The sequence below is a fragment of the Gigantopelta aegis genome, chromosome 10 (genome assembly GCF_016097555.1).
Source record: "Gigantopelta aegis isolate Gae_Host chromosome 10, Gae_host_genome, whole genome shotgun sequence".
NCBI classification, from domain to species: domain Eukaryota; kingdom Metazoa; phylum Mollusca; class Gastropoda; order Neomphalida; family Peltospiridae; genus Gigantopelta; species Gigantopelta aegis.
The window spans coordinates 50,439,477-50,464,110 of record NC_054708.1 but is presented as its reverse complement, the minus strand read 5'-3'; the positions used below and the strand labels follow the sequence as shown (position 1 = coordinate 50,464,110).

The window sequence follows — 24,634 nt, the reverse complement described above, 5'->3', positions numbered from 1 at the left end:
ATGTCTGCACTGATGTTACAGGTTCCCTCCTGTCATTAACTGACAAACTGCAATATGAGTGAAATAATCTCCTTGAAAATAGCTTTAAACCCATACAAAAAACAAACCAATTGCCATGATAGCAAAATATACGTTTTAGAGACAATTTGCACACAATCTGTTTTATTGGAATATTATCCCTCTATTGCTTTGGGCGAGTATACATTCTTGTGCAAATTTATTGGAAAAATTCATGTAAATGAGCACCAACATGTTCCGAAATTCTGATCACCTCTGTCACAATATGTGTATGTAGTAAGACCATGACAGTGATTATGGATCTGAAATATTTTTATTTTAGGAGCAATCATGCGAAACGTGGATCTAAAAGATGTAACCGAAGCAGTGGTTATCAAGGAGATGATGACATGGCTGCGGAACTCCGGTAATAGAATCGGTGGGCGGAGGAAAAGACGCTAGATAAAGCAGCAATTCATGCGGATCATAACGATGTTAACTGAACCATTATATTGTGTCTGGCTTGTTAGCTTAAATTACCATGAGCTGGATCTCTGGAACTATCTGATGACTTTTTGTGTAACTTTAATTTCTGCATCATGCTAAGGGATAGGCTCCAGAGACATCAAAGTAACTTTTCTCACGAACGTTCTGATTTAGATACAATAATTGTACATTTAAAGTAAAGTTTAAATCATTTATGTTTCATCTATTGTATACGGATCTGAATTATAATAGGTATAGACTAATTATGAATACTTTATATTTAGTTATATTATCTAGTTCTTTCTCTTTTTGTAACATGCCAACTAACTTCATAGAGAATGGGGTAATGTTGGCCATACAGTTTAGGCCAAAAGATCTATGGTTCCTAAAGGTCGTGCGATGACACTGGTTATTCTTTGTATACATCGGACTTTGCCCCCCAAACGACTGGTGGTTTATGTTGTCTTTCCGATATATACAAGTGTACATCATATTTTTATTTTTAAGAAATAATTATCAGTGCTCCAGATAATGTTTAGATCTGTTGGGTATTTCACTCCCTGTTTTGAAATTAATTGAGTGAAATTGAAAAAAACCCAACAACTTTAAAATGATTGGCTAACACATAAATCATTAAATGTATCTCGAGTAAACAATATAAATACTTAGATTGAAATTTATGAACGTTTTCATTTATTGGTTACACAACATGCACATAACTCGTAGGTTTTGCCGATAACCTAAGTTCCATCATGTTTTTTCTGTTGTAAAATACGCAGATACGCAGCTTATCAGGAGCACCGACTGATCCAGGGGTTTCAACATGATTTGTGCATTTAACAACCAAAAACCTTAGAACTTTTGTTACCATCCGTATGTCAGTAATGGCACAACACAGTGCAAAATTCGTATTTCAGTGGTTGGCGCAGTTTCTGAAAATTTGGTAAATTATCTTGATTGGCACATAACAGATCGCAATTTTTCATTTAACTTAAAATACACCTCTACACTTTATATTGTTTTGAAGACACTAATGGATGTTTTAAAATGAATGAATGAATGTTTAACGACACCCCGGCACAAAAATACACATCGGCTATTGGGTGTCACAAATGGTAAGTATATGAAACTATTATTTATATATGTTTATGTAAAATCACAGTGTAAGGAGCTGTGGGTGAAAAATATAACACAAAGTAAGTACATTTTAAAACATTGTATAGAAGTCAAAGTGTTTTTAAAACTTTACAATTAATTCTGGATAGAATTTTAAAGATTCCAAAACATTTCTGTTGCCACATATATCATTTCTCGTGGGCTTGAGATGATCACTCCACCAAAATGTGGCGCACAGTCAGCGTACACTGACAATGTTCACACTGAGGAGGTGGGTCCTTTAAAATAAATGAATGCGTCAAATATATATGGCCGATGCGGGCACGGCACAAGACTACATCCTTCCTGCATCGCCTGTAGGATCACTGCCACTCTCCCAGGACTGATTGATTGAATGTTTGTTTAACAACACCCCAGCACAAAAATACATGTCGGCTATTGGGTGTCACAAATGGTAAGTATATGAACATATTATTTATATATAGTTATGTAAAACCACAGTGTAAGGAGCTGTGGCGGGAAAGTATAATACAATATATAAAATCGAGTTAAGTATATCTTAAAATTTTGTATAGAAGTCAAAGTGTTTTTAAAACTTCGCAATTAACATTGGATGGAATTTAAACGATTCCAAAACATTTTTGTTGCCAAATATATCATTTCTTGTCGGCTTGAGATGATCACACTCCACCAAGATGTGCCGCACAGTCAGTGTACACTGACAGTGTTCACACTGAGGAGGCGGCACCTTCTTTAAAATAAATGAATGCGTCAAACACGTATGGCCGATGCGGGCACGGAACAAGACCACATCATCCTTCCTGCACCTCCTGTAGGATGACTGCCACTCTCCCAGGACTGCCTTGACAGAATGAAGCTTATTTGCAACCGCATCGTCCCAATCATCTTGCCAAGTCGAAAAGATATATTGGTTAATATGAAATTTAAAATCACTGTAGGGGACACCAACATGGACACGGGGCAAGTTCAAAGCAGACTTGGCAGCAACATCTGCCTTTTCGTTACCCTTAATGCCAACATGGCTGGGTACCTAACAAAATATAACATCTTTATTGGCAATTAATAAAAAGACACACTTTCGTATCACCATCCCAACTAAGGGATGCGCCAATTTCATGTACTGTAGAGCTTGGAGACACGAAAGTGAGTCTGTAAAAATAATATACTTGGAGGACTGCCTTGACAGAATGAAGCTTGTTCGCAACCGCACCGTCCTAATCGCCTTGCAAAGTCGAAAAGATATATTGCTTAATATGAAATTTAAAATCACTGTACGTGTAGTGGACACCAACATGGACACGGGGAAAGTTCAAAGCAGACTTGGCAGCAACATCTGCCTTTTTGTTAAAATCAGTATAAGGTACACCAACCCTGGCATGAGGCAAATCTAAAGCAGACTTGGCAGCTGAATCTGCCTTTTCATTACCCCTGATGTCAACATGATTGGGGACCCCAAAAAATACAATATGTTTTATTGACAATGGATAAAAAGAAACACTTTCGTATCACTATCCCAATTAAGAAATCCGACAGCACCCACATTCAGCTACGCTTCGTGACACTCCGTCGCAAGAATTACAAAGCTCGGTGACCTATTTCGTAACGTAGATCACGTGATCGCCCACTGGGCGATTCCACCTAGTAGACGGAATGGCTGAGTGGGCGATCATGTGACGCAACGTCACGATATAGGTCAGCGAACTTAGAATTCTGCTGTCCGGAGTTTGCCGAAGCTTAGCTGAATGTGGGTGCTGTCGGATTTCTTTCTGTGCTATGTGTATTAGTGATTAATATGTGGATTTTTAAAAATCAGTTAACTCGAAAATGATCGATGTAAAGGTATTTGACGTCAAACATAGGATTGTTGTGGTATTAAAGCGGAAATCTTTGCCAACTTTTTGGTTGTCGGGAATTGCCAAACAAATACATAGCTTGGTCTCTGACTGTAATGAGAGCGTATTTATGTCCAAATGTCCGTCTACCTCTCTTACAGTCGGAGTACTCGGGCTACCCATTCCGTATTACCAATAACTTTTAAAATATTGAGAGCTTTTAAGCCCTTCTTTTTAACATATTTGAGATGGGGCACAAAAGATAGCTTCCTGTCAAATATAACCCCCCAGCAATTTAGTCTCCTCCACAACTGGAATTGGATTTTTGTCCAAAAACAACTGTTAGTTACCCATTGATGAAGTTTATTCAAACAAAGCTGCAACTTACGTTCAATTATACTCATATTGGACGATTGATAGCAAATCTCAAAATCATCGACATATGACAAGCAATCCACACCAGGTGTTAAACACTGGGTGATGCTGTTAATTTTCACAGAAAATAAAGTTACAGACAGGATACTGTCCTGAGGTACACCCATCTCCTGTTGGTGAATGTCAGACAAAGTGGACCCCACCCGGACTTTAAAAGATCTATCTTTTAAAAATTGAGAAATAAAAACAGGAAGTCAACCTCTTAGGCCCATGCCATGGAAGTCATTTAAAATCCCATACCTCCATGTGATATCGTAAGCTTTCTGAAGAACACTGAAACCAAGTGCTGATTATGGGTGAAAGCTGCCCTACAAAACGTTTCAAATCTAACAAGATGATCAACCGTGCTACGTCTAAATCTGAACCCACATTGCACGTTAGTAAGCAATTTGTGGGATTCAAGAAACCAGGCAAGTCTACGATTGATCATTCGTTCCATGGTTTTACAAATGCAACTTGTCAAAGCGATAGGGCAATAACTAGTAGGATTAGTTGGATCCTTACCAGGCTTGGGAATAGGAATAATAATAGCTTTCCTCCAATCAGAAGGAAAGTCTCCAGAAATCCAGATGTTATTAAAAATATTCAAAAGAAACATCAAAGACGATTCAGGTAAATGCTTTAATAACTGATAATGAATTTCATCTGGCCCTACTGAAGTATCATGGACTCCACGAAGAGCATCCTGCAATTCCTCCATAGAGAAATGTCTGTTGTATACTTCAGCATTTTCAGATGAAAAATTAATGGACTGCTGCTTTAATTCTGAGTTCTGAGAAAAAAGATATATTGGTTAATATGGAATTTAAAATTACTGTAGGGGACACCAACATGGACACGGGGCAATTTCAAAGCAGACTTGGCAGCAACATCTGCCTTTTCGATACCCTTAATGCCAACATGCCTGGGTACTCAACAAAATATAACATATTTATTGATAATTGATAAAAAGACACACTTTCGTATCACAATCCCAACTAAGGGATCCTCCAATTTCATGCACTGTAAAGTTTGGAGACAGAATTCCTATCCCGTGATCCGTCTGTGTAAACAGGAATGTAATCACAGTACTCGTTTTGGATTTCCATGAAATGTTGTTTATAAATAACTGCATCTGTGCGATCTTTCTTTAGATGCACATGATCGAATACAATTTTTGGTAGTTTCATAAACAAAGGTGGCAAAATAAAATATGAAGGCGTTTCCAAAATGTCTGTTATATCAATGTTGGAAATTGATAAAAACTGCTTAATGTGAAGACCAAATGTTCGAATCGCATTTGGTTTCGTATCAAATAACTTCATATATTTGTTATCAAACACCGCTTTATGTGCAGGATGTTTTGGCATTAATTTAAACTTAATAACATACTGCAGAGAAAGCTTTGCACGTCTAGCACCCAAATTAGGTTCGTGAGCATCGACGTACAAGCTCTCCACAGGAGATGTTTTGAAAGCACCAAGACAAAGCCTAAGTCCCTGGTGGTGTATACGATCTAGTATTTGCAAGTAAGACTTACGTGCTGACCCATACACAATGCACCCATAGTCAAGTTTAGACCGAACTTACGATCTATAAAGTCGGAGCATAACCTTTCGATCAGCTACCCATTCAGTCTTGTCAATAACTTTTAAGATATTGAGGGCCTTTAAGCCCTTCTTTTTCACATACTGTAAATGGGGAACAAAAGATAGCCTCCTGTCAAAAATAACCCCCAAAAATGTGGTCTCCTCCACAATTAGAACCGGAATTTTGTCCAGAAAGAGCTGAGGGTCTAAATGGTGACCTCTTTTCTGGCAGATATGCATACAGACGGTTTTTGACTTTGAGAATCGAAATCCATTGTCAGTTGCCCATTGTTGAAGTTTATTCAAACAAAGCTGCAACTGACGTTCAATGATACTCATACTAGATGACCTGAAGCAAATCTGAAAATCATCGACATATAACGAGCTATCAACGCCAGGTTTTAAACACTGGGTGATGCTATTAATTTTCACGGAAAATAAAGTTAGTGACAGGATGCTACCTTGAGGCACACCCATCTCTTGGGAGTGAGAATCGGATAACGTAGATCCCACTCGTACCTTGAAAGACCTATTCTGTAAGAAATTTGATATAAAGTCAGGCATACGGCCTCTTAGGCCCATGCCATGGAGGTCTTTCAAAATCCCACACTTCCACGTGGTATCATAAACTTTCTCGATACCAACTGCTGGTTATGGATGGAAACATCCCAAAATACGTTTCAAAGCTAACAAGATGATCGATCGTGTTATGTCTTGACCTGAACCCACATAGCACGTTAGTAAGCAGTTTGTAGGACTCGAGATACCAGACAAGTCTACGGTTGATCATTCTTTCCATGGTTTTACAAATGCAACTTGTCAAAGCAATAAGGCGATACCTGGTAGGATTTGTTGGATCCTTACCAGGCTTAGGAATAGGAATGACAATGGCTTTTCTCCAATCAAAAGGAAAGTCACGAGAAATCCAGATTTTGTTAAAGATATTTAATAGAACCATTGAGGATGATTCAGGTAAGTGTTTTAGGAGTTGATAATGTATTTCATCTGGTCCTACTGAAGTATCATGGGCCCAACGTAGAACGTCCTGCAATTCCTCCAAAGACAAGTGCTTGTTGTATACTTCAGCATTTTCAGATGAAAAGTTAATAGGTTGCTTTTCAGATTTATTTCTGACAGATGTAAAAGCATCTGTACTGAAAGAAGAAGAAGAGTTATGAGAGAAACTGTCTTGCCAATGCATTGGCAGTGTCACTGACAGACAAATGGCGAACTGTATTATTGGATTCTTTTCCCTTGGTTTTACATATCCTATTCTTGACAACTCAACTTGGAGACAATTTCTCCAAGATGATTTCTTACTCTGTCTGATAGCTTTACGAGCCTTTTCCCGAACAATGCGATAACTATTCAGGTTGGCCCCGGTAGGTTCGCGTTTGAACCTCTTAAGGATCCTGTTTCGCTCTTCGATTGCATCTTTGCATTCTCATTGAACCATGGTTTATTGAAACGATTCGGTACTGCCGAAGTCTTAGGAATAGTTTCCTCTGCAATATCTTTTAAGATCCCAGTTTGCGCCTGTCAACTTCCATCTCTGAACCCTTTCAAGTGATGGAGGTCCATCTTTCTCAATAATTGGAATGTGGTCACTACCTCAAGGGTCTGGACAGACTTTCCAGGAGAAATCAAGACAAAGTGACGGACTACAAAGGGTTAAACCAATGGATGTGAAAGAATCACTTGCAGGATAAAAGTATGTTTGACTTTTATCATTAAGTAATATTAAATCATTTTTGAGAATTAAGTCTTCTAATTGTTTACCTCTAGTATTTATGTCATTGCATCCCCACGAAGTGTGGTGTGCATTAAAATATCCCATGATAATAAAGGGAGTAGGGAGTTGATCAAGAAGACCTTGAAATTCCCTTGGGTTAAAATTGTAATTCTTTCGAGAGGGGGGGGGGGGGGGGTAAATAAACTGAACATAGAGTAAAAGTTTTTTAAGCCTTGACCTTTACAGCCACAACTTGTAAATTTGACTTTAATATGATTTTACTCTGGGGAATGCTTTCATTTACAATAACGGAAACGCCCCCAGACGCTCTATTTTCAGTTTCTTGATATTTATGGTAGAGATTAAAGCCTCTGATGTTAATACTGTAATTATCCTTCAGGAAGATTTCCTGAAGACTCACTGCAAGAGGATTATAGTTTTGAATTAGAAGACTTAACTCATCACAATTGGGCCTAAGCCCACGACAGTTCCAATGGATAACTTTATTTTATATACACAAACAGCAAATAAAACAACCTGACACAAGATGCATACCCTTGAGTTCACATTTAAATACATGTGCGGCACAAAAAGATATTAAATTCACCATTTTCCCATTTTATCACATAGATACCAATGATGAAATGAAAAGAAAGACAAAGGAAATGTATTTTATTAGAAAGTTTTGTCCACTTCTTAATGCTCTTCGTTAGATAAAAACAACAATGACGTAATTCCCCTTCTACTGCAGTAACGTCACAATATGTATAACGTCATATTTAGCAGTTCCTTTCTGAAGATAAGATTAAAACATGTAAAAGGATAATTATTTCTTTAAATTATTTTCTAAATACATATATACTGTACACTTGTTTTCTTTTATCATTTATATATATATATTATTCCACTGCCCCCTGAAATACACAGAGACTGCACCTGTCGAGAACGTTGAGACAGGTAGGCGATGGTGTGGACAGCTCAGAAGACGGAGTCGGAGGAAACTGACAGAAAGGGTTCAAACAGATTGGAATCGTCGGGAGAAATTGGAAAGTTTTTTTTTATATTAAGATAATGAGAATGATAGGCAGAGTGTGATAGATGAGAAAGATGAATGTGTAAGCCAGCTTTGATGGGATTTGAACCACTATCGTCAACCCCCAATAAATAAATTAATTAAAAATTGTCTTCAAGGAGTGCTTAATAAATTATCGGTAGTAATTTCATTACATGAATCCATAATTATGTACGAGTACTTGCTGTAGGTTACGTAAGATCAACTTTGTATATTTGTGAACAAATCTGTATATTTAATTTATATATTCATGTGCTTAAACATTTTCTATCATTTGTTTATATGTGTGCGACACATTTTGGTGGAGTGTAAGCATTTGTCAGCAGCTCGAAAATATTTATTTGGACCAAGAAATGTGATGGAATCATTTCGATTCCATCCAGAAATTATTTTACAATTTTTACGTGATACTAAATTTTAATTATATCTATCTGTGATATTTGTATTTTTACACAGTCCTTTACACTGTGTTTTTATTTACCTGTTGAATTTTTATATTGATGTTGATCATCACTTTGTTTTTACATTACCATGTTTGACACCCAATAGCCGATGTATTTTTCGTGCTGTGGTGTCGTTAAACATTCATTCATTCTTTAGATGTGAAATGTAGCCTATTTTATCTTGATGAGCGATTTTTTTTTTTTTTTTTAAGTTCATAAAAAGAACAAATAAAATAAAACTAATGACACAAATACAATGTATTGACTTTGTAAACTTTGTTTGTGTTACTTTTATGATGTTAATAGGTTATCGGATATCTAAATAAAATATGTACGCGCCATGAATGGGAGGGGTTAAATATACGCAAAGAGCGTATGGGAGGGAGGGGTTCATGACATACTCTATCAAAATGTAACCGGGTTAAGATAAAATAAAAAATAAAAATGAAGTTTGTTTAAAGGGACATTCCTAAGTTTGCTGCAATGTTTATGATGTTATCGACTAACAGAGATTTTGTGACTGTAATTGCATATCAAATATATTTTCCTGCATGAAATATTAGTGGCTGTATATTCAACGTGTTTCTGATTGTGCTAATATTTGTACTAGGCTAAATTAAATTTTATTTCCTAAAAAATATTTTTTCGTACGTACGAAATTATTTGAAGACATAATCCAGTTTGGGCTTCTTACAAATTCACTTTAAAACGTTAAATAATTGTATTTCGGTGTAGACCTGCACATGAGAGGGCAAGATGGGTAGCTATGAATGGTTCCTGTTTATTTTATGCAATAATAAGAATATCTTTAAAAGGTAGGCTACCGTTTTAACCATACTGAGCCAATGCTTTGAGGTACGTTTTTGCCAAATCGGTTCATTTTCATCAACGAAAATGGTTCGTTTTTTTGTAGCGGTTTCATTTTAACCTGATCCCAGTAGCTAAATTTCACTCAACCGTTTGTGGCTTACGTTTGCAAGACTTTGTTAGATTGTTTTACTCAACACATGAAACCGAATGACATTTTTGAGAACAGTCAAAATAGCTCGGGAAAGTTTCCATCATTCGCTGTCGCTGAACGCAGCCTACTTCATGAATAATGGGACAATTAATTCAAAAATATAAAGGCAAGTTTACAAATTTCCTGCTGACTGTTACATTCGTCATTAATTTTCCTACGAAAGATGAGCTGGCTCGGATTTGAGACTCCAAATGCCGGGAAATCGCTTCTCCGGACATCTACAAATCCATTTTCCTCCCAATAAGGCCCATGGCACGCTTTGCCTGCCCGCTCCGCAATCAGAAACTCACAACTACGTACCTAAAATAATTCTGGCGGAAACCCTGACAACGTATTGAGTGTGAACGTTAAAACGATATAAAAAGGATTATAGAAACAGCTAGTGGATATTGATTAAAATATTTTTCATGAAAAAGTTTAGGGACGTTTTAGAAGTGGTTTTAGTGGGAGCTCATCTTAACATATTATGATACATTCAGGCAGATTGTTGATGCTGACAGGGTGTGTCAGTTCTGGATAGTGGAATGTATGAAATTGGTGATTATTATTATTATTATTTTTTTTTTTTTTTTTTTTATATATATATATATTTTTTTTTTTATTATTATTATTTTTTTTTTTTTTTTTTTTTTTTTTGTGGCCAACACACAGTAACTCCATTAATTTAAGGTGGTGAAATAAGGTAAGATATTCAATTTGACTTTTATGTTGTGGGCAATTCCACAACGAAGCAGACAAAGACTCCAAATTTAAATATCAATTATTTTATGATCAACAATATGCTGAAGTTCATGGATAAAAAAACCCAAATTGTCATTGAGGTTGCCAAAAGGTTATCGCATGCTGTGAATAGACGCCTATTATGTAGACAAATAAATACAATACAAGCATATTTTAAAGGCCATAATACATAAATTATGCTTTATACAATCAAATACAGGTTGTATATATGTAATAGCATATCTAATACCTACATGTTACAACCACTGCAGTTACATAATATGATGTTATGTTTGTAATTATTGGTCAGATAGATCACATTGCACAATGTAAAGCGAGTAACCGAAATAGCTGTTTTCCTCTCTATCATTTATTTCTTGTTTCTAACAAACGACCCTTGATACTTTCCTACACTAATACATACTACAGCATGCCCGTACGCACCCCACCCCAAATTACTAAAGGTCCACTTTTCTCTATTAAATTTAAATAACGTTACGTAATCGTTGTTTTGAGGGGTTATTTTTATCATTTTAAATTTGACTCATTGCAACGATGTCCACATAATTTTTGCGGCAATTCGCACCCACCCATTAAAAATCCTGCGTACGGGCCTGTACAGGTAGTGAAACCACACATTTTTCACAATAGTGACGTGAAACATGACACGGATACATCACAAAACGTAACGCGAGTAGCCGAAAAATATGTAACGGGAGTTACCAACATTTTATTTTAATAGAACAATACCAGTGTGAATAATTATGTCAACATACTTCTCACTAACACCAAGTTAGTTTTTGCTGCCACTGACTGGCTAATATGCCTAAATATATATATTTCCTAACTTTTTCCAGGCTACATATAGGTAGCAGCCATTCACATTTTGTTAACACATATTTTTGTGTGACAGAATTTACTTTATTGTTTCAATGAAAGGTTACACTGTTAGATTTTAAGGGCAATTCCACGGCTACTCGCGTTACATTTTTACCATACTAATTCTTTTGATTTGCTCAGGATTAATAATTATACATTCAACACTTATTTTCTTTATTACATTTTATGGTATGGTAAAAATGTAACGGGAGTAACCGTGGAATTGCCCTTGTGGAGTTAGACTTATGCACTCACCTTTTTATTTGGTATCTATGAATCACAAAAGTACACTACAAGTAAGTCTACATTAACTTAGTTAACTTTGAAAGAGGGGTGTAATGTTTTATATAACGACGCACTTAAACAATTTAAATACCATTATATGACGTCGGACATATGGTTAAGGACCACACAAATAATGAGAGAGGAAACACGCTGTTGCCATGCGAAGAGTTACCTTTTCCGATTAGCAGCAAGGGATCTTTTATGAATGAATGGATGTTTAACGACACCCCAGCACACACAAATACAGACTAGCTAGGGATCTTTTATAAGCATGACCCCACATACATGATATTACATACCAGGGCCTTTGTCACACCAGTTGTGGAGGACTGGCTGGAATAAGAAATAGCCTAATGGGCACACCGACGGGAATCGATCCTAAGCCGACCGCGCATGAGGCGAGCGCTTAACCACTCGACTACGTCCCACCCCTAGTTAACTTTGAATAGAGATGCATATGTGAAGTACATTTTTTTCGCGGATTGCCCAATATATATTTACAGCGGATGAGGGAATAGTGCATTTTAAACAAATGGAACTGGCTATATATATACACATACATATATATATATATATATATATATATATATATATATATATATATATATATATATATACACATACATATATATACATACATACATACATATATATACATACATATATATATATAATATATATATATATATATATATATATATATATATATAACTTATTTTGCTGTTGCTTGGTTCAGGAATTAATTTGCATTTTCTATATCTTCTTTTTTCCTTTTAAGAAAGACAACATTTCAGTAGTGATGTTTGTCAATACCGTAACGGAAGTCAGTACGGTAACGTGTAGGTCGGTACCGTAACAGGGAATAAAATCATTCATGTGTGGTCCAAATTTTATTTTATTTCATAAAACCCCTTTCTCACTTGAACGATTTTTTGTACAACTTCGGTGCGACTGAAAAATCGTACAGTAGTGCGATACCCTTACGAATTACCTAGTTTTTTCCACACACAGTTTCACTTGTGCAACTGTCGTGCGACTGTTTTTCAACTCCCGTGCGACATTTCCTTGCGAAACGCTCGACAACGGTAAAACGTCCATGCTGTGCGACCTGTACGAGTCCCGTGCAAGCGTTGTGCGACCTGTGCGAGTCCCGTTCAAGCCCTGTGCGATTTTTATTCAACTCACGTGCAACCCGTGCGAACGTGATAAAACTGTTGTACAACCAATCGGAGCGCCGTTCAGAGGGCGCGAATCGCATAAAACTAGAGTCTTTTGATGCAGATATTCATAGCTGCACTTGATGTTCAACACAACACAACGATGCCACCAAAGAAGAGTTATGAGAAGCAGGCTGGCAGCAAGAAGGGCAATGCTGACGCAAAGCATCCAGCCAAAACACCCATGAAGAGACGAGGCAGAGAAAGCAAGCAGTCAAGTGAAACCTCCGAAGACCATGAGAGGTTACTGGATCTGTCAGCCGAGGAGGAGGCCCATGCCGACTCAGACAAGTCAGTGGCACAGTCAAACCACTCCACCGATGACGTCCCTGCGACAAAGACGAAGAAGACCAAGACGCCTAAGCTCAACTTGAACACGAAGGAGGAGAACGAGATGCTGTACGACAGGAGCCTTCGTGATTACAAAGATAAGGCAAAACGGGACAAGCTATGGCAGGACAGGGCACGCGAGATGAACGACAATCCCGTGGCCCTCTACACCTGGTACCTGGGTATACAGACACGATATACCAAGTTGAAGGAGGGGGCTCCATCCGGTTCTGGCACAAAGCAACACACTGAGAGGGAGAAGTGGATTCTCAGCGCCTTCGACTTCTTGAGCAAGCATATTGTCCGCAAGCGGCCAAGGACGTCCAAGATGAAGTGTTTCAGTGCTCCATCTCAACCGAACTGAACCAGCCATCGAGCCAGCCAAAGCCAGAGCTAGAACTCAACAACTTGTACTATGATGACTCCATGGATGAGCCACTGAGCCAGGCGAACAGAGGGGCAAAGAAGCGTGCAGCTGACGACTTTTATCTGGAAGCGCTGGAGAAGAAGGTTCAAGAGAGTGATTCTCTGCACAAGCGGATTGAGGCACAGATTGCGGCTGTTGCCGACCATCCGTTAACTGTACGGGATAAGTTCGGGGCCTGGCAGACAGACAAGTACAAGCAAATTGACAACTCGCTATGGGATGAATTCGAGCAAGAAGCTTCAAAATTAGTGTCACACTTCATTGCTAGGTCCAAGGCGATACAGACTCACCTCCATCAGCCACAGCTGCAGACACAACAACCGTACAACTGGTCTCAACCCCAAATGGGTTATCAGCCACCGCAGTCTAGCCTGCAACAGACATCTGGTTTGCAACAAACATACAGCTTCCACCAACAGCCAACATACCAGCAGCTGACGTCTGTGCGCTGTAGTTCTGCCCCGTTGATGACATGCACCTCCTTCTTGCCAATCCCTTCGATGTCCTCACTGCCATCTACTGTTATGGAGTCCGCTGCTACAAACCAGAACACGCTCGTCGTCACTGCTACCTCGATGTACTCAATGAACAGCTATACAGATCTCCTCAGCATCCCGTCAAGCTCGCCCAAGGCCACGAGCTCACAGCTGAACACACCAGTTATGCCGTATCAGGCGGACGACTAACAGTCGTCACAGCACCATCGTCATATGTAGTAACAGTTTATGACATAAAATTTATACAACTGATGTAATTGTTTTAAGATACGTTTTTCTGCAACATCAGAGTTAATTTTTGTGTTAATAACCCAGTTACAATTTTCCCAGTAGGAAACAAACCCATTATGTTGTTTCGACAAGAAAGACAGAAAGAAAAAAAGCATGCAGATGCAATGTACTATGTTTTTGCTTAGTTCACTAACAATATTAATTAGTCCTTTTTCGTTTGAATACCCACACGTATTTATGAAGTAGCAGTGTAATTACTAAAACTCATGGGAAGTTAACCCACAATAATTTTAATTTTTAAAAATATTTTGTTTTCCCAAACATTTTTCTTATTTTATTATTAACGGTAAACAATGTACATGGTATGGTATTGTTTACTAATAGTTTAAAGATTGGTAATATATTTTGAATTAAAATATGAAACTCCCCCACCCCCAACAAAAATAAAAAAAAAGAGAAAAAAATAATAATAAAGGGAAAAAAATACCCAGTAGCAGAGTAATTAAGAATCTCAAGTGCCAAGCTGTAGTATCATATAGGCTTGAATCATGTACTGTGATACGTCATGCTAATTTACTTAGTCTTGATGGATAATTTATATATTTCAGTATGTAGCACGGGAAGATTGTGATGATCGTCATCAGACAGATGATTAAAAAAAAATAATAATAAAAAAAAATAGACGAAATAAAGAAATAATTCCATAAATAATTAAATGAATTTTATTATTTTGGTTTAGTATAGTATAACAAAATGTGAACGTTTGAGATAGTGTGTTGGCCCTGAAAATAGTCTTTAAACGCACCCAGAATTTAACCTCTGAGCAAGAGAGGAAGAACTTTTATTTAACGATGCAGTCCCGAGCAATAAAAATGCCTTAGATCATGTACTTCTGCCATGGCACCGCACCGACTGGGCTATTGTAATATTGCTTCAGGTAGAGTCGCTGTTTCTTTGCTTCATTCGTGGCAAGGTTTCCAGGCCCCAGGGCCTCCAGGTCGTCAAGCTGGACATCGTCCCGCCAGGCGCCAGGGACCACTTGGTGGTCCTCGTTTTCCTGGTCGACCATCACGTTTTGGAACATCTTGTAGCGCAGCCGCATGATGTTGTGGAGGCTGCAGCAGGCCATCACCATAGCAACCACTGTGTCGGGCTTCTGTCGGAGAGTAGTGAGCAAACACATGAACCGGTTGGCGAGGATGCCGAAGGCATTTTCAGTGACTCTTCTCGCCCTCGAAAGACGGTAGTTGAAGATGCGCTCATCATTTGCCATGTTTCTACGCAAGAAGGGTTTCATCATCCAGGTCTTCGGAGCAAACGCATCATCGCCGACGAGGAAGTATGGCGTGTCTTGGTCATCTCCAGGAAGAGGCTCTGCATCTGGGAAGCCGATCTGCTTGTCTTCAATGGCCTTCTTCAGTTCGCATTGGTTCCACAGTTGGGCATCCGACACAAAGCCGTTGGCACCACAGCTGACCCACAAGAACTTGTAGTCTGCGTCAACCAATGCCATGAGCACAATGGAGTGATAGCCTTTGTAGTTGTAGTACAACGAACCTGCATTGGATGGACACCGGATGCGGATGTGCTTGCCGTCGAGTGCACCCATGGTGTGATGAAAGTTCCATCTGCAGCTAAACATCTCAGCAATCTCCCTCCAGCCTTCTGGCGTTGATGGGGGTCGAGATGACCTCGTCAGCGTACTCTCCGATGATGGCCTCACAGACCTCAATGATGACGTTGCTGATGGTGTTGTGTGCCACTCTGAATGAGAACATCAGCGACTTGTATCTGTCGCCGGTCGCTAAATGCCTCAGGGTGATGGCTAGCTTGAGACCAGGCACGAGAACTTTCCTACACCACGTGTCCTTCTTTTCCAGCCTAGGACCCAGCCGGTCAAGCAGCTCCTGGAACATGCGGGGCTCAACACGCACAAAGTTGCGGAAGGCTGCAACGTCTTCTTCCCGCAGCTCCACCATCAGTTGCTCGTACTGGCCGTGGAGCGGTCGTCGCAACAGCCATGGTCTGGTCTGGTAGCGCTTGGGCCGCCTCTGCCGTGTTCTTCTTCGTTTGTGCGTCAACATCTGGGCCATCAGTAGGCTGTTGCGCGCATCATCTGCTTGCAATGCTCCAAGGAGCCCCAACAGCCTCAGTCTTCTCCCTCTGTCTTCCATCTTAACAGCTAGAACTTCAGATAGCGGATGCTTTTTGGCCGCTGAGGCTGCTTTTTATATGCGGTTTTAAGAGATCCACCCAAATTGTATGGTAGTAGAACCACGCTCGCATGGGGTCGCATCGCACTTGCATGATATTCCTATAGTTTGTACAGCAGTGATGGCAGCAGCTTGCATGGATTTAACACAGTTTGCACGGAAGTTGCACGGCAGCCTGATGAATGTCGCACTGGAGTCGCAAGAGGTCCCTTCAGACTCCTATGCGACCTATCAGACTGCCGTACAATTTTTCTACAACCTCTATGCGACCAATGCGAACTGTGCGAACCTAGAGACAGCCGTACCATAATTTTAAACATTTGAAAAATGTCGCACCGGCATGCGACATGTCCGAAATACACACGACACCCCTACAACGTGTGCGAATCATCAACATACTTCCGTGCGACTCCCGCATGCCCTGTACGGTTTGGTGGTCGCACGGAATTCGCGTAGAAAATCGTTCAAGTGAGAACGGGGTTTAAAGTATTAATGCAGCAGCTCGTTTCAAACGAAATACTTTAATCAACAGTCAAAAGTTTCTACTGCATCGAAACTACCTCAATATTTTTCTTTTAAAAGTATTCATTTTGCACGTTGTTTAAAAAAAGTGTCACTTTATATACATTATTTATTATTTAAAGCCATTAGAAAAACAAACAAGAAGCTCAACTTGTAGAAAACCTTTCAAATTTAGTTAGGGATAAAACGTTTTGATGATATCCGTTTTGTTATTAATTTGTGATTAATTTACACTCATGATACGGCACTAACAAAATGAGCGAGTGACCTAGTTTTGATAAGGTCGATGGTGAATGTAGTCTGCACGGGTTTTCACTATATTTAGTTGCAAGACACGTGACTGACTCAAACTGGGGGAGGAGATCAATCTGATTAAAATTAGCTTTACTTGTCTACCAGTAGATCTAACAGCATTACGTGGACTCTGATGTCCAGGTGACATTTCATCTATAAATAACAATTTAAATATCGACCAATTACACTTCGCCTTTTATAACGTTATTCGGGAGCATAAAAATTCTAAAAATATCGGGCGAGACTATGCAATAGGCAAACCTGTTGGTCTATTTCAACATTAAAAAACAGGGGGAAAAGTGCTGTAATAAACTCTGGATTGTGTTCTAGTATAAACAGAGTTTATGGCTATACCATCACGGGTTCTTTTTTTACGTCTTGAAACGAATCTTATATAAACTTTTATATTGAAATTAGTTTCCGGCATACTTCGTAGTTCACCCGAATCATTTCGCTCCAACGGGGTGCTGTTAAATCCACAGGTAATAGTAATTAACAAGTGAAGCCAAGTTTAATTAGATTGGGAGGGGATGTATGTAAGGTCGTTTGTGTCAGACCTACAATTGTTATTGAGAAACAACAGTAGATTTCTTACTGTTTCTAGAAGAAAAAATTTCTTCTTCTTTATTTAGCCACCTATAAAAGTCCTATACTAATGAACATTTATTGACTGCTTGGGAAGCTGTTAAAGGGTCATTTCTGAGTTTGCTGCATTGTAAGATGTTTCCGATATATTTTCTTGTTTGAAGACAAAATCTAGTTTGGGCTTCTTACAAATATTAAGACGACCAGAAACACGTTGAATATACAGACACTGATATTCTAAACAAACAAATAAATGTAATATGTAAGTTTAATCGTAGAAATATTTTATTGGTCGGAAACATCTTACAATGCAGCAAACTCGGGAATTTCCCTTTAAGGGTGGAATGACAAAGCATCTTAAAAAAAAAAACAATTAAAAAAAAAAAAAAATCAAATTCTAAAACAAACTTTAAAAGGACAGTAAGCAAATAGAACTTTCTAATCCCGAAGACAGTGGTACTGGTCCACAACCAATTCAAATGAATTAAAAACCAGCCACTCTTTGAGTGCATCGCTGAGCTGATCCAGATATCCTTTAACATTCATTGCCACCAATTTGACATAGCAGATTAACAGAAAATGTTAACTACTGTCGATGGTATTAACTTGGTCCAGGTAGTAAACAATGAGTGTGTTAAGTTTTTAGAGGTGGTAAATCAATGTTGCATAATGCATTATGAGGTGGAAGCCACACTAGTGTGGTTGATATCTATCATGGAACTTTGAATAAGAGCAACGAAAGATAACTATTTTAAAAAGATTCTAAACCGGGGTAATCGAGTATCATAGCATCATATATTGTAAAACAATTGAAAACCTTTCGGAGTCGTATCGTCCAATAAAAGCAATTTAATTACTTTTCTAGTCAAAGAATGAATGAAGGCAGTATACACAAATATACTCCAAGGCAAAGTGTTTTAAAGGGACATTCCTGAGTTTGCTGCATTGTAAGATGTTTCAGACTAATAAAATATTTCTACGATTAAACTTACATATTAAATATATTTTCTTGTTTAGAATAGCAGTGTCTGTATATTCAATGTGTTTCTGGTCCACTTAATATTTGTAAGAAGCCCAAACTGGATTTGGTCTTCAAATAATTTCGTACGTACGAAAAAACGATATTTTAGGAAATAAAATGATATTTAACCTAATACAAATATTAGAACAATCAGAAACACGTTTAATATATAGTCTTTAATATTTTATGCTGAAAAATATATTTGATATGTAACTAAAATCGTTAAAAAGTCTCTTTTAGTCGACAACATCTTAAACATGGCAGCAAAGTCAGGAATGTCCCTTTAATACCTTCATCAGCAAATAGCTTCACAAATACTTGATATATGGAAGATCTAAATAATGCGTGGGGGTTTAAGAAAAATTTAGGTACAATAAAGCACAGAAAAACATTAAACTTCAAATTCAAAAAAGTGTTATGTGAGACCCTAACCTTCAAATGCTGTCACTATTGATTCTATTTCTCATATTTATATTCTACCAACTCCATCTACCCTTACTTTTGCCAGGTACATTTTAATAAATATTTTATATTTTTATTTAGTTATCTTGTTCCTTTGAAATATTGCCGTTGGGGAAAGGGGTCGTTACACAGAAACACTTCCAAGAACACTTTATATATAGGACTCCTGCGTGTACTGTAACCTCACCGTCGTGCATGGGTGAAATATTCTTCTTGAGAATGGCTAACACAATACAACTCCCATTTTGGGGCACCTTGTTTGCCGTGAGGTGCAACTCGTAAAGATGGATGATGGGATCCTGGTGATTGAGTTGGGGCATACCTGCGGGTATGACTTCTGACAATACATGACTTTGGCCCGGAGTTCAATAAACGTGCGGTCAGGAAGGCCCGATCTGATCAATCGGCTGGTCACGCCAAGCTCGAGAGCAAACAACCTGTTTTGTTTACATTATTCAAGAGCAAACATTGTTTTTTACACCGTATGTATGTGTTGCTCTCGTGGCGGTGGCTAGGGTATTTTGGGTGATTTTGTTTTCTTAATACCCAAGTATATCAACCATGTATCCCTGGCATACATGACTGCTGGTTATCGCAGCACCTTGTCCCCTTGATGGACCTGGTGGTGGGTGGGGGTATGGTTGATGAATCTTTTAAACCTAAATATGGGTAAACCTAACATTATATCAACATCAGACGGCACCCTTAAAATGGACCACACCGAATTATCTGACTTCTTGTCTTGCAATACAAAAAGCTATTGTTGGCTTGGCTAGTGAGCCAAAATATATTAACAAAATTAAAATGGGCTGTTGTTTGAACGTTCAACCGATAAGCATTCAACTTGCCTCCTCAAGTCGATAGTTTTTTGTAACGTGCCGATTAAGGTAACCCCGCATACCTCCCTCAATTCATCGAAGGGACTCATCTCATGCAGAGATTTGGAAGGTGTCAGTGAAGAAGAAATTTAAGTTCTCATGGTGTTAGTGCAGTGAGGTGGATAAAGGTTCGTCGAAACAATGACTTGTTACCGACGAATACTTTTAACGTTCCTACCCTTCCCCAATCTGTTAAGGCCGGTTACCTTAACATTCCTGTTGAACAAAATTAATTATTCCAAACCCCTTCTGTTGCTTCAAATCCCAGAGGTTTGGCCATGATCAGAACGCATGTTGTGCAAAACTTACATGTGTTCGTTGTGGACTTTTTGACCATGACAGCATGAAATTTAAGAACGATGTACTGTGTCTCCACTTTGAATACTTGCGAGAAAGTCCGCAGTGGAAACTGGACAAACGAGTTGAATAGGTAAAGGTACAGAATAAACTATCCTTCATGGATGCCAAGAGGTTGGTGGAGACAGCAACATTAACAGTGGTTGACAAGTCATATCATATGCAGCTGCAGCACTAAAACTGTTGCAGTCAACACAGACTTAACCTGGCATTGTGACGAAGCCAAATACAAGAAACTGTCATTGAGAACCTCAAAAACAGGTGCAAAAATCTGCACAAAAAGAAAACGTTACTCTTCAGCACAAGGAAATTAAAACGCAAGTGTCATTGGATTTGAAAAATTCACCACAAAGGCTGAGCACTAGTCTCCCTAAGACAGGCAACGACACAAAGAAATCTAGTGAAGTACTGTCAGGTTAGCTGAAAAAGATTGAACTACGTTTGGTCCCTATCAGTAATATGTTTGAAACTTTGGCTGATGACGATATGGAGATTTGATCTCCAGACCATTGCGGATCACAAAGACCACCAGCAAAGCCAACGATAAAACCCATACTTTCTCCCGATGAAAAATAAAGTATCCAGTGAAACGGTCATGGGTGTAGGTCCAATTTTGACGAGTTCAGTCTTCTAATTCAAAAGTATAATCCTCTTTCAGTGTGTCTTCAGGAAACCTTTTTGAAGAATACTGACAATATTAACATCAGAGGATTTAATCTACCATAAATGTCAAGAAACTGAAAATAGAGCCTCTGGAGGCATTTCCAGTTTTCTAAATTAAAAGGTTCCCCAGAATAAAGTTACATTAAAGACACATTGACAAGCTGTAGCTGTAAAGGTCACCGCTCATAAAACCATTACTCTATGTTCAGTTTATTTACCTTCTCAAAATAATTTTAATTTTAAACCTAGGGACTTTGAAGGTCTTCTTGATTAACTCCCTACTTCCTTTGTTATCATGGGAGATTTTAAGGCTCGCCACACTTTGTGAGGATGCGATAAATAATAGAGGTAAACGATTAAAAGACTTAATTCTCAAAAACGACTTAATATTATTCAATGATAAAATCATACATACTTTCATCCTGCAAGTGGTTCTTTCACATCCACTGATTTAACCCTTTGTAATCGATCACTTTGTCAAAATTTCTCCTGCAAAGTTGGTCCAGAACCTTGTGGTAGTGACCACTTTCCAATTATTTTGCAAAATGATGCACCTTCATCACTTAAAAGGGCTCGGAGATGGAGGTTGACAAGAGCAAACTGGGATCAATTTCAGCATCTATGCAGCATTCTACTACAAGAAACTACCATGACTGGTGCCGATGATCACGTCTTTGTTCACATCCATGTTTCGCAACACATTATTGTTGCATTTACCATAGTTTGACACCTAATAGTCGATGTATTTTGCGTGCTGTGGTGTCATAAACATTCATTCATTTGTTCACATCTACCTTGAACGATATTGAAGAGGAAACTATCCTTAAGACTTCGGCAGTTCCGAAACGTTTCAATAAACCATGGTTCAATGAAACTTGCATAGATTGAATCAAAGAGCGAAACAGGACCCTCGACAGGTTCAAACGCGAACCTACCGGGGATAACTTGAATACATATCATATTGCTCGGGCAAAGGTTCCTAAAGCTATCAGGAAGAGTAAGAAATCACCTTGGACAAATTATGTCTCAAGTCGAGTTCTGAAACATCCATGAAATTTGTCTGGAATAGGATATATAAAATTAATGAAAAAGAATCCAGTAATACAGCTCGCAATTTGTTTAGTAATGGCATGGATGTGACGTCTCGTCGTGACATTGGCAATGCATTGGCGGATAATTTCTTTCATAACTCGCTTTCAGTACAGCTGTATTTACATCTGTCAGAAATAAAGTTGAAAAGCAACCTATTAACTTTTTATTTGAAAATGCTGAAGTATACAACAGGCACCTCTCTTTGGAGGAGTTGCAAGACGATTTATGCAGAGCCCATGCTACTTCAGTAGGACCAGATAATATACACTATCAACTCTTAAAACACTTTCCTGAGTCATCCTTAATAGTTCTATTAAAAATCTTTATTAAAATCTGGATTTCTGGTGACTTTCCTTCTGATTGGAGAAAAACCATTGCCATTCCTAGTTCTATGCCTGGTCTGGATCCAACAAATCTTACAAGTGATCGCCATATTGCTTTGACAAGTTGTATTTGTAAAACCATGTAAAGAATTATCAACCGTAGACTTGTTTGGTATCTCGAGTCCCACAAAATGCTTACTAACGTGCAATGTGGGTTCAGGTATAGACGTAGCACAGTCGATCATCTTGTTAGATTTGAAATATTTCGTAGGGATGCTTTCATCCATAACCAGCATTTGGTATCGGTCTGTTTTTACCCCGAGAAAGCTTATGATATCACGTGGAAGTATGAGATTTTGAAATACGTCCATGACATGGGCTTAAAAGGTCGTATGCCCGACTTTATCTCCAATTTCTTACAGAATAAGTGTTTCAAGGTACGAGTGGGATCTCACTCCCAAGAGATGGGTGTGCCTCAGTGTAGCATCCTGTCAGTAACTTTATTTTCTGTAAAAATTAACAGCATCACCCATTGGTTAAAACCTGGTGATGATAGCTCGTTATATGTCAATTATTTTCAGATTTGTTTCAGGTGGTCCAGTACGAGTATCATTGAGTTGCAGTTTTGTTTGAATAAACTTCAACAATGGGCAACTGACAATGGATTTTGATTCTCAAAAACCGTCTGTATGCATACTATACATATCTGCCAGAAAAGAGGTCACCATTTAGATCCTCAGCTGTTTCGAGACAAAAATCTTGTTCCAGTTGTGGAGGAGACCAAATTTCTGGGGGTTATTTTTGACAGAAGGCCATCTCTTGTTCCTTATTTACAGTATGTTAAAACGACGGGTTTAAAGGCCCTTAATATCTTGAAAGTTATTGCAAGACTGAATGAGGAGCAGATCTAAATGTGATTATGGATGCATTGTGTATGGATCAGCATGTAAGTATTACTTGCAAGTGCTAGATCCTATACACAACCAGGGACTTCGGCTTTGTCTTGGTGCTTTACAAATATCTCCTGTGGAGAGCTTGTACGTCGATGCACACGTATCTAGTTTGGGGGCTAGACTGGCAAAGCTTTACCTGCACTATGCGGTGTTTGATAACAAATATATGTTATTTGATGCAAAGCTGAATGTCATGTGAACATTTGGTCTTCGTATTAACTAGTTGTTATCATTATTAGTGAAGTAGAGTTATGGTCTAATAGTGCTAAATGTGATACTAGCATGCCACTTTGCATGCAATTATGCTACAAAGATTAAATCAATGCCAAAACGTCCGGCACATAATGCGGTGTTTAATAACAAATATATGAACTTATTTGATGTGAAGCCAAATGTCATTCGAGCATTTGGTCTTCGCATTAAACAGTTTTTATCAGTTTTCCAACATTAATTTATCCGACATTTTGGATTCGCCTTCATATTTTATATTGCCATCCTGGTGTATCAAACCACAACTTTTATTCGATATTGTGCATCTAGAAGGATCGCACAGATGCAGTTATTTATAAACAACATTTCATGGAAATCCAAGAGATCCCTGTTTGCACAGACGGATCACGTGATCAGAATTATGTGGTTTCTAGTTTTTCCATTGGACACAATAATTTCAATGAGATTGCCCGATTCAGCATCAATATTTACTCCTGACATTTCAGTAATCATTAAAGCCCTAGAACAGATTGAATTCATGTGCGTCCAAATACATTATTGATTCTGACTCACTTTCGTGTCTCCAAACTCTACAGTACATGAAATTGGAGCATCCCTTAGTTGGGATAGTGATACGAAATTGTGTTTTTTTTTATCAATTGCTAATACATATGTTATATTCTTTTGGGTACCCAGCCATGCTAGCATTAAGGGCAATGAAAAGGCAGATGTTGCTGCCAAGTCTACTTTGA

At 38.3% G+C, this 24,634-nt stretch overlaps 3 protein-coding genes across 3 annotated transcripts in view; all 3 read right to left on the bottom strand.

Moving 5' to 3' along the window:
• LOC121383673 (plasma kallikrein-like) overlaps positions 1–12,865 on the bottom strand; it is a 40,617-nt gene extending 27,752 nt beyond the window's left edge. Inside the window, exon 1 of the mRNA XM_041513767.1 lies at positions 12,625–12,865. Within this exon, the coding sequence (XP_041369701.1) occupies positions 12,625–12,865 (241 nt within the window). The remainder of the gene's footprint in view (positions 1–12,624) is intronic.
• Positions 12,866–15,186: 2,321 nt separating this feature from the next.
• On the bottom strand, positions 15,187–15,918 carry LOC121383672 (protein ALP1-like). Its single transcript, XM_041513766.1, has one exon. It carries the CDS (start codon positions 15,916–15,918, stop codon positions 15,187–15,189), a length of 732 nt encoding a protein of 243 aa, XP_041369700.1.
• Positions 15,919–16,623: 705 nt separating this feature from the next.
• The window catches only part of LOC121383671 (hyaluronan-binding protein 2-like), a 45,846-nt gene continuing 37,835 nt past the window's right edge, over positions 16,624–24,634 (bottom strand). The window contains exon 3 of the mRNA XM_041513765.1: positions 16,624–16,811. Within this exon, the coding sequence (XP_041369699.1) occupies positions 16,624–16,811 (188 nt within the window). The remainder of the gene's footprint in view (positions 16,812–24,634) is intronic.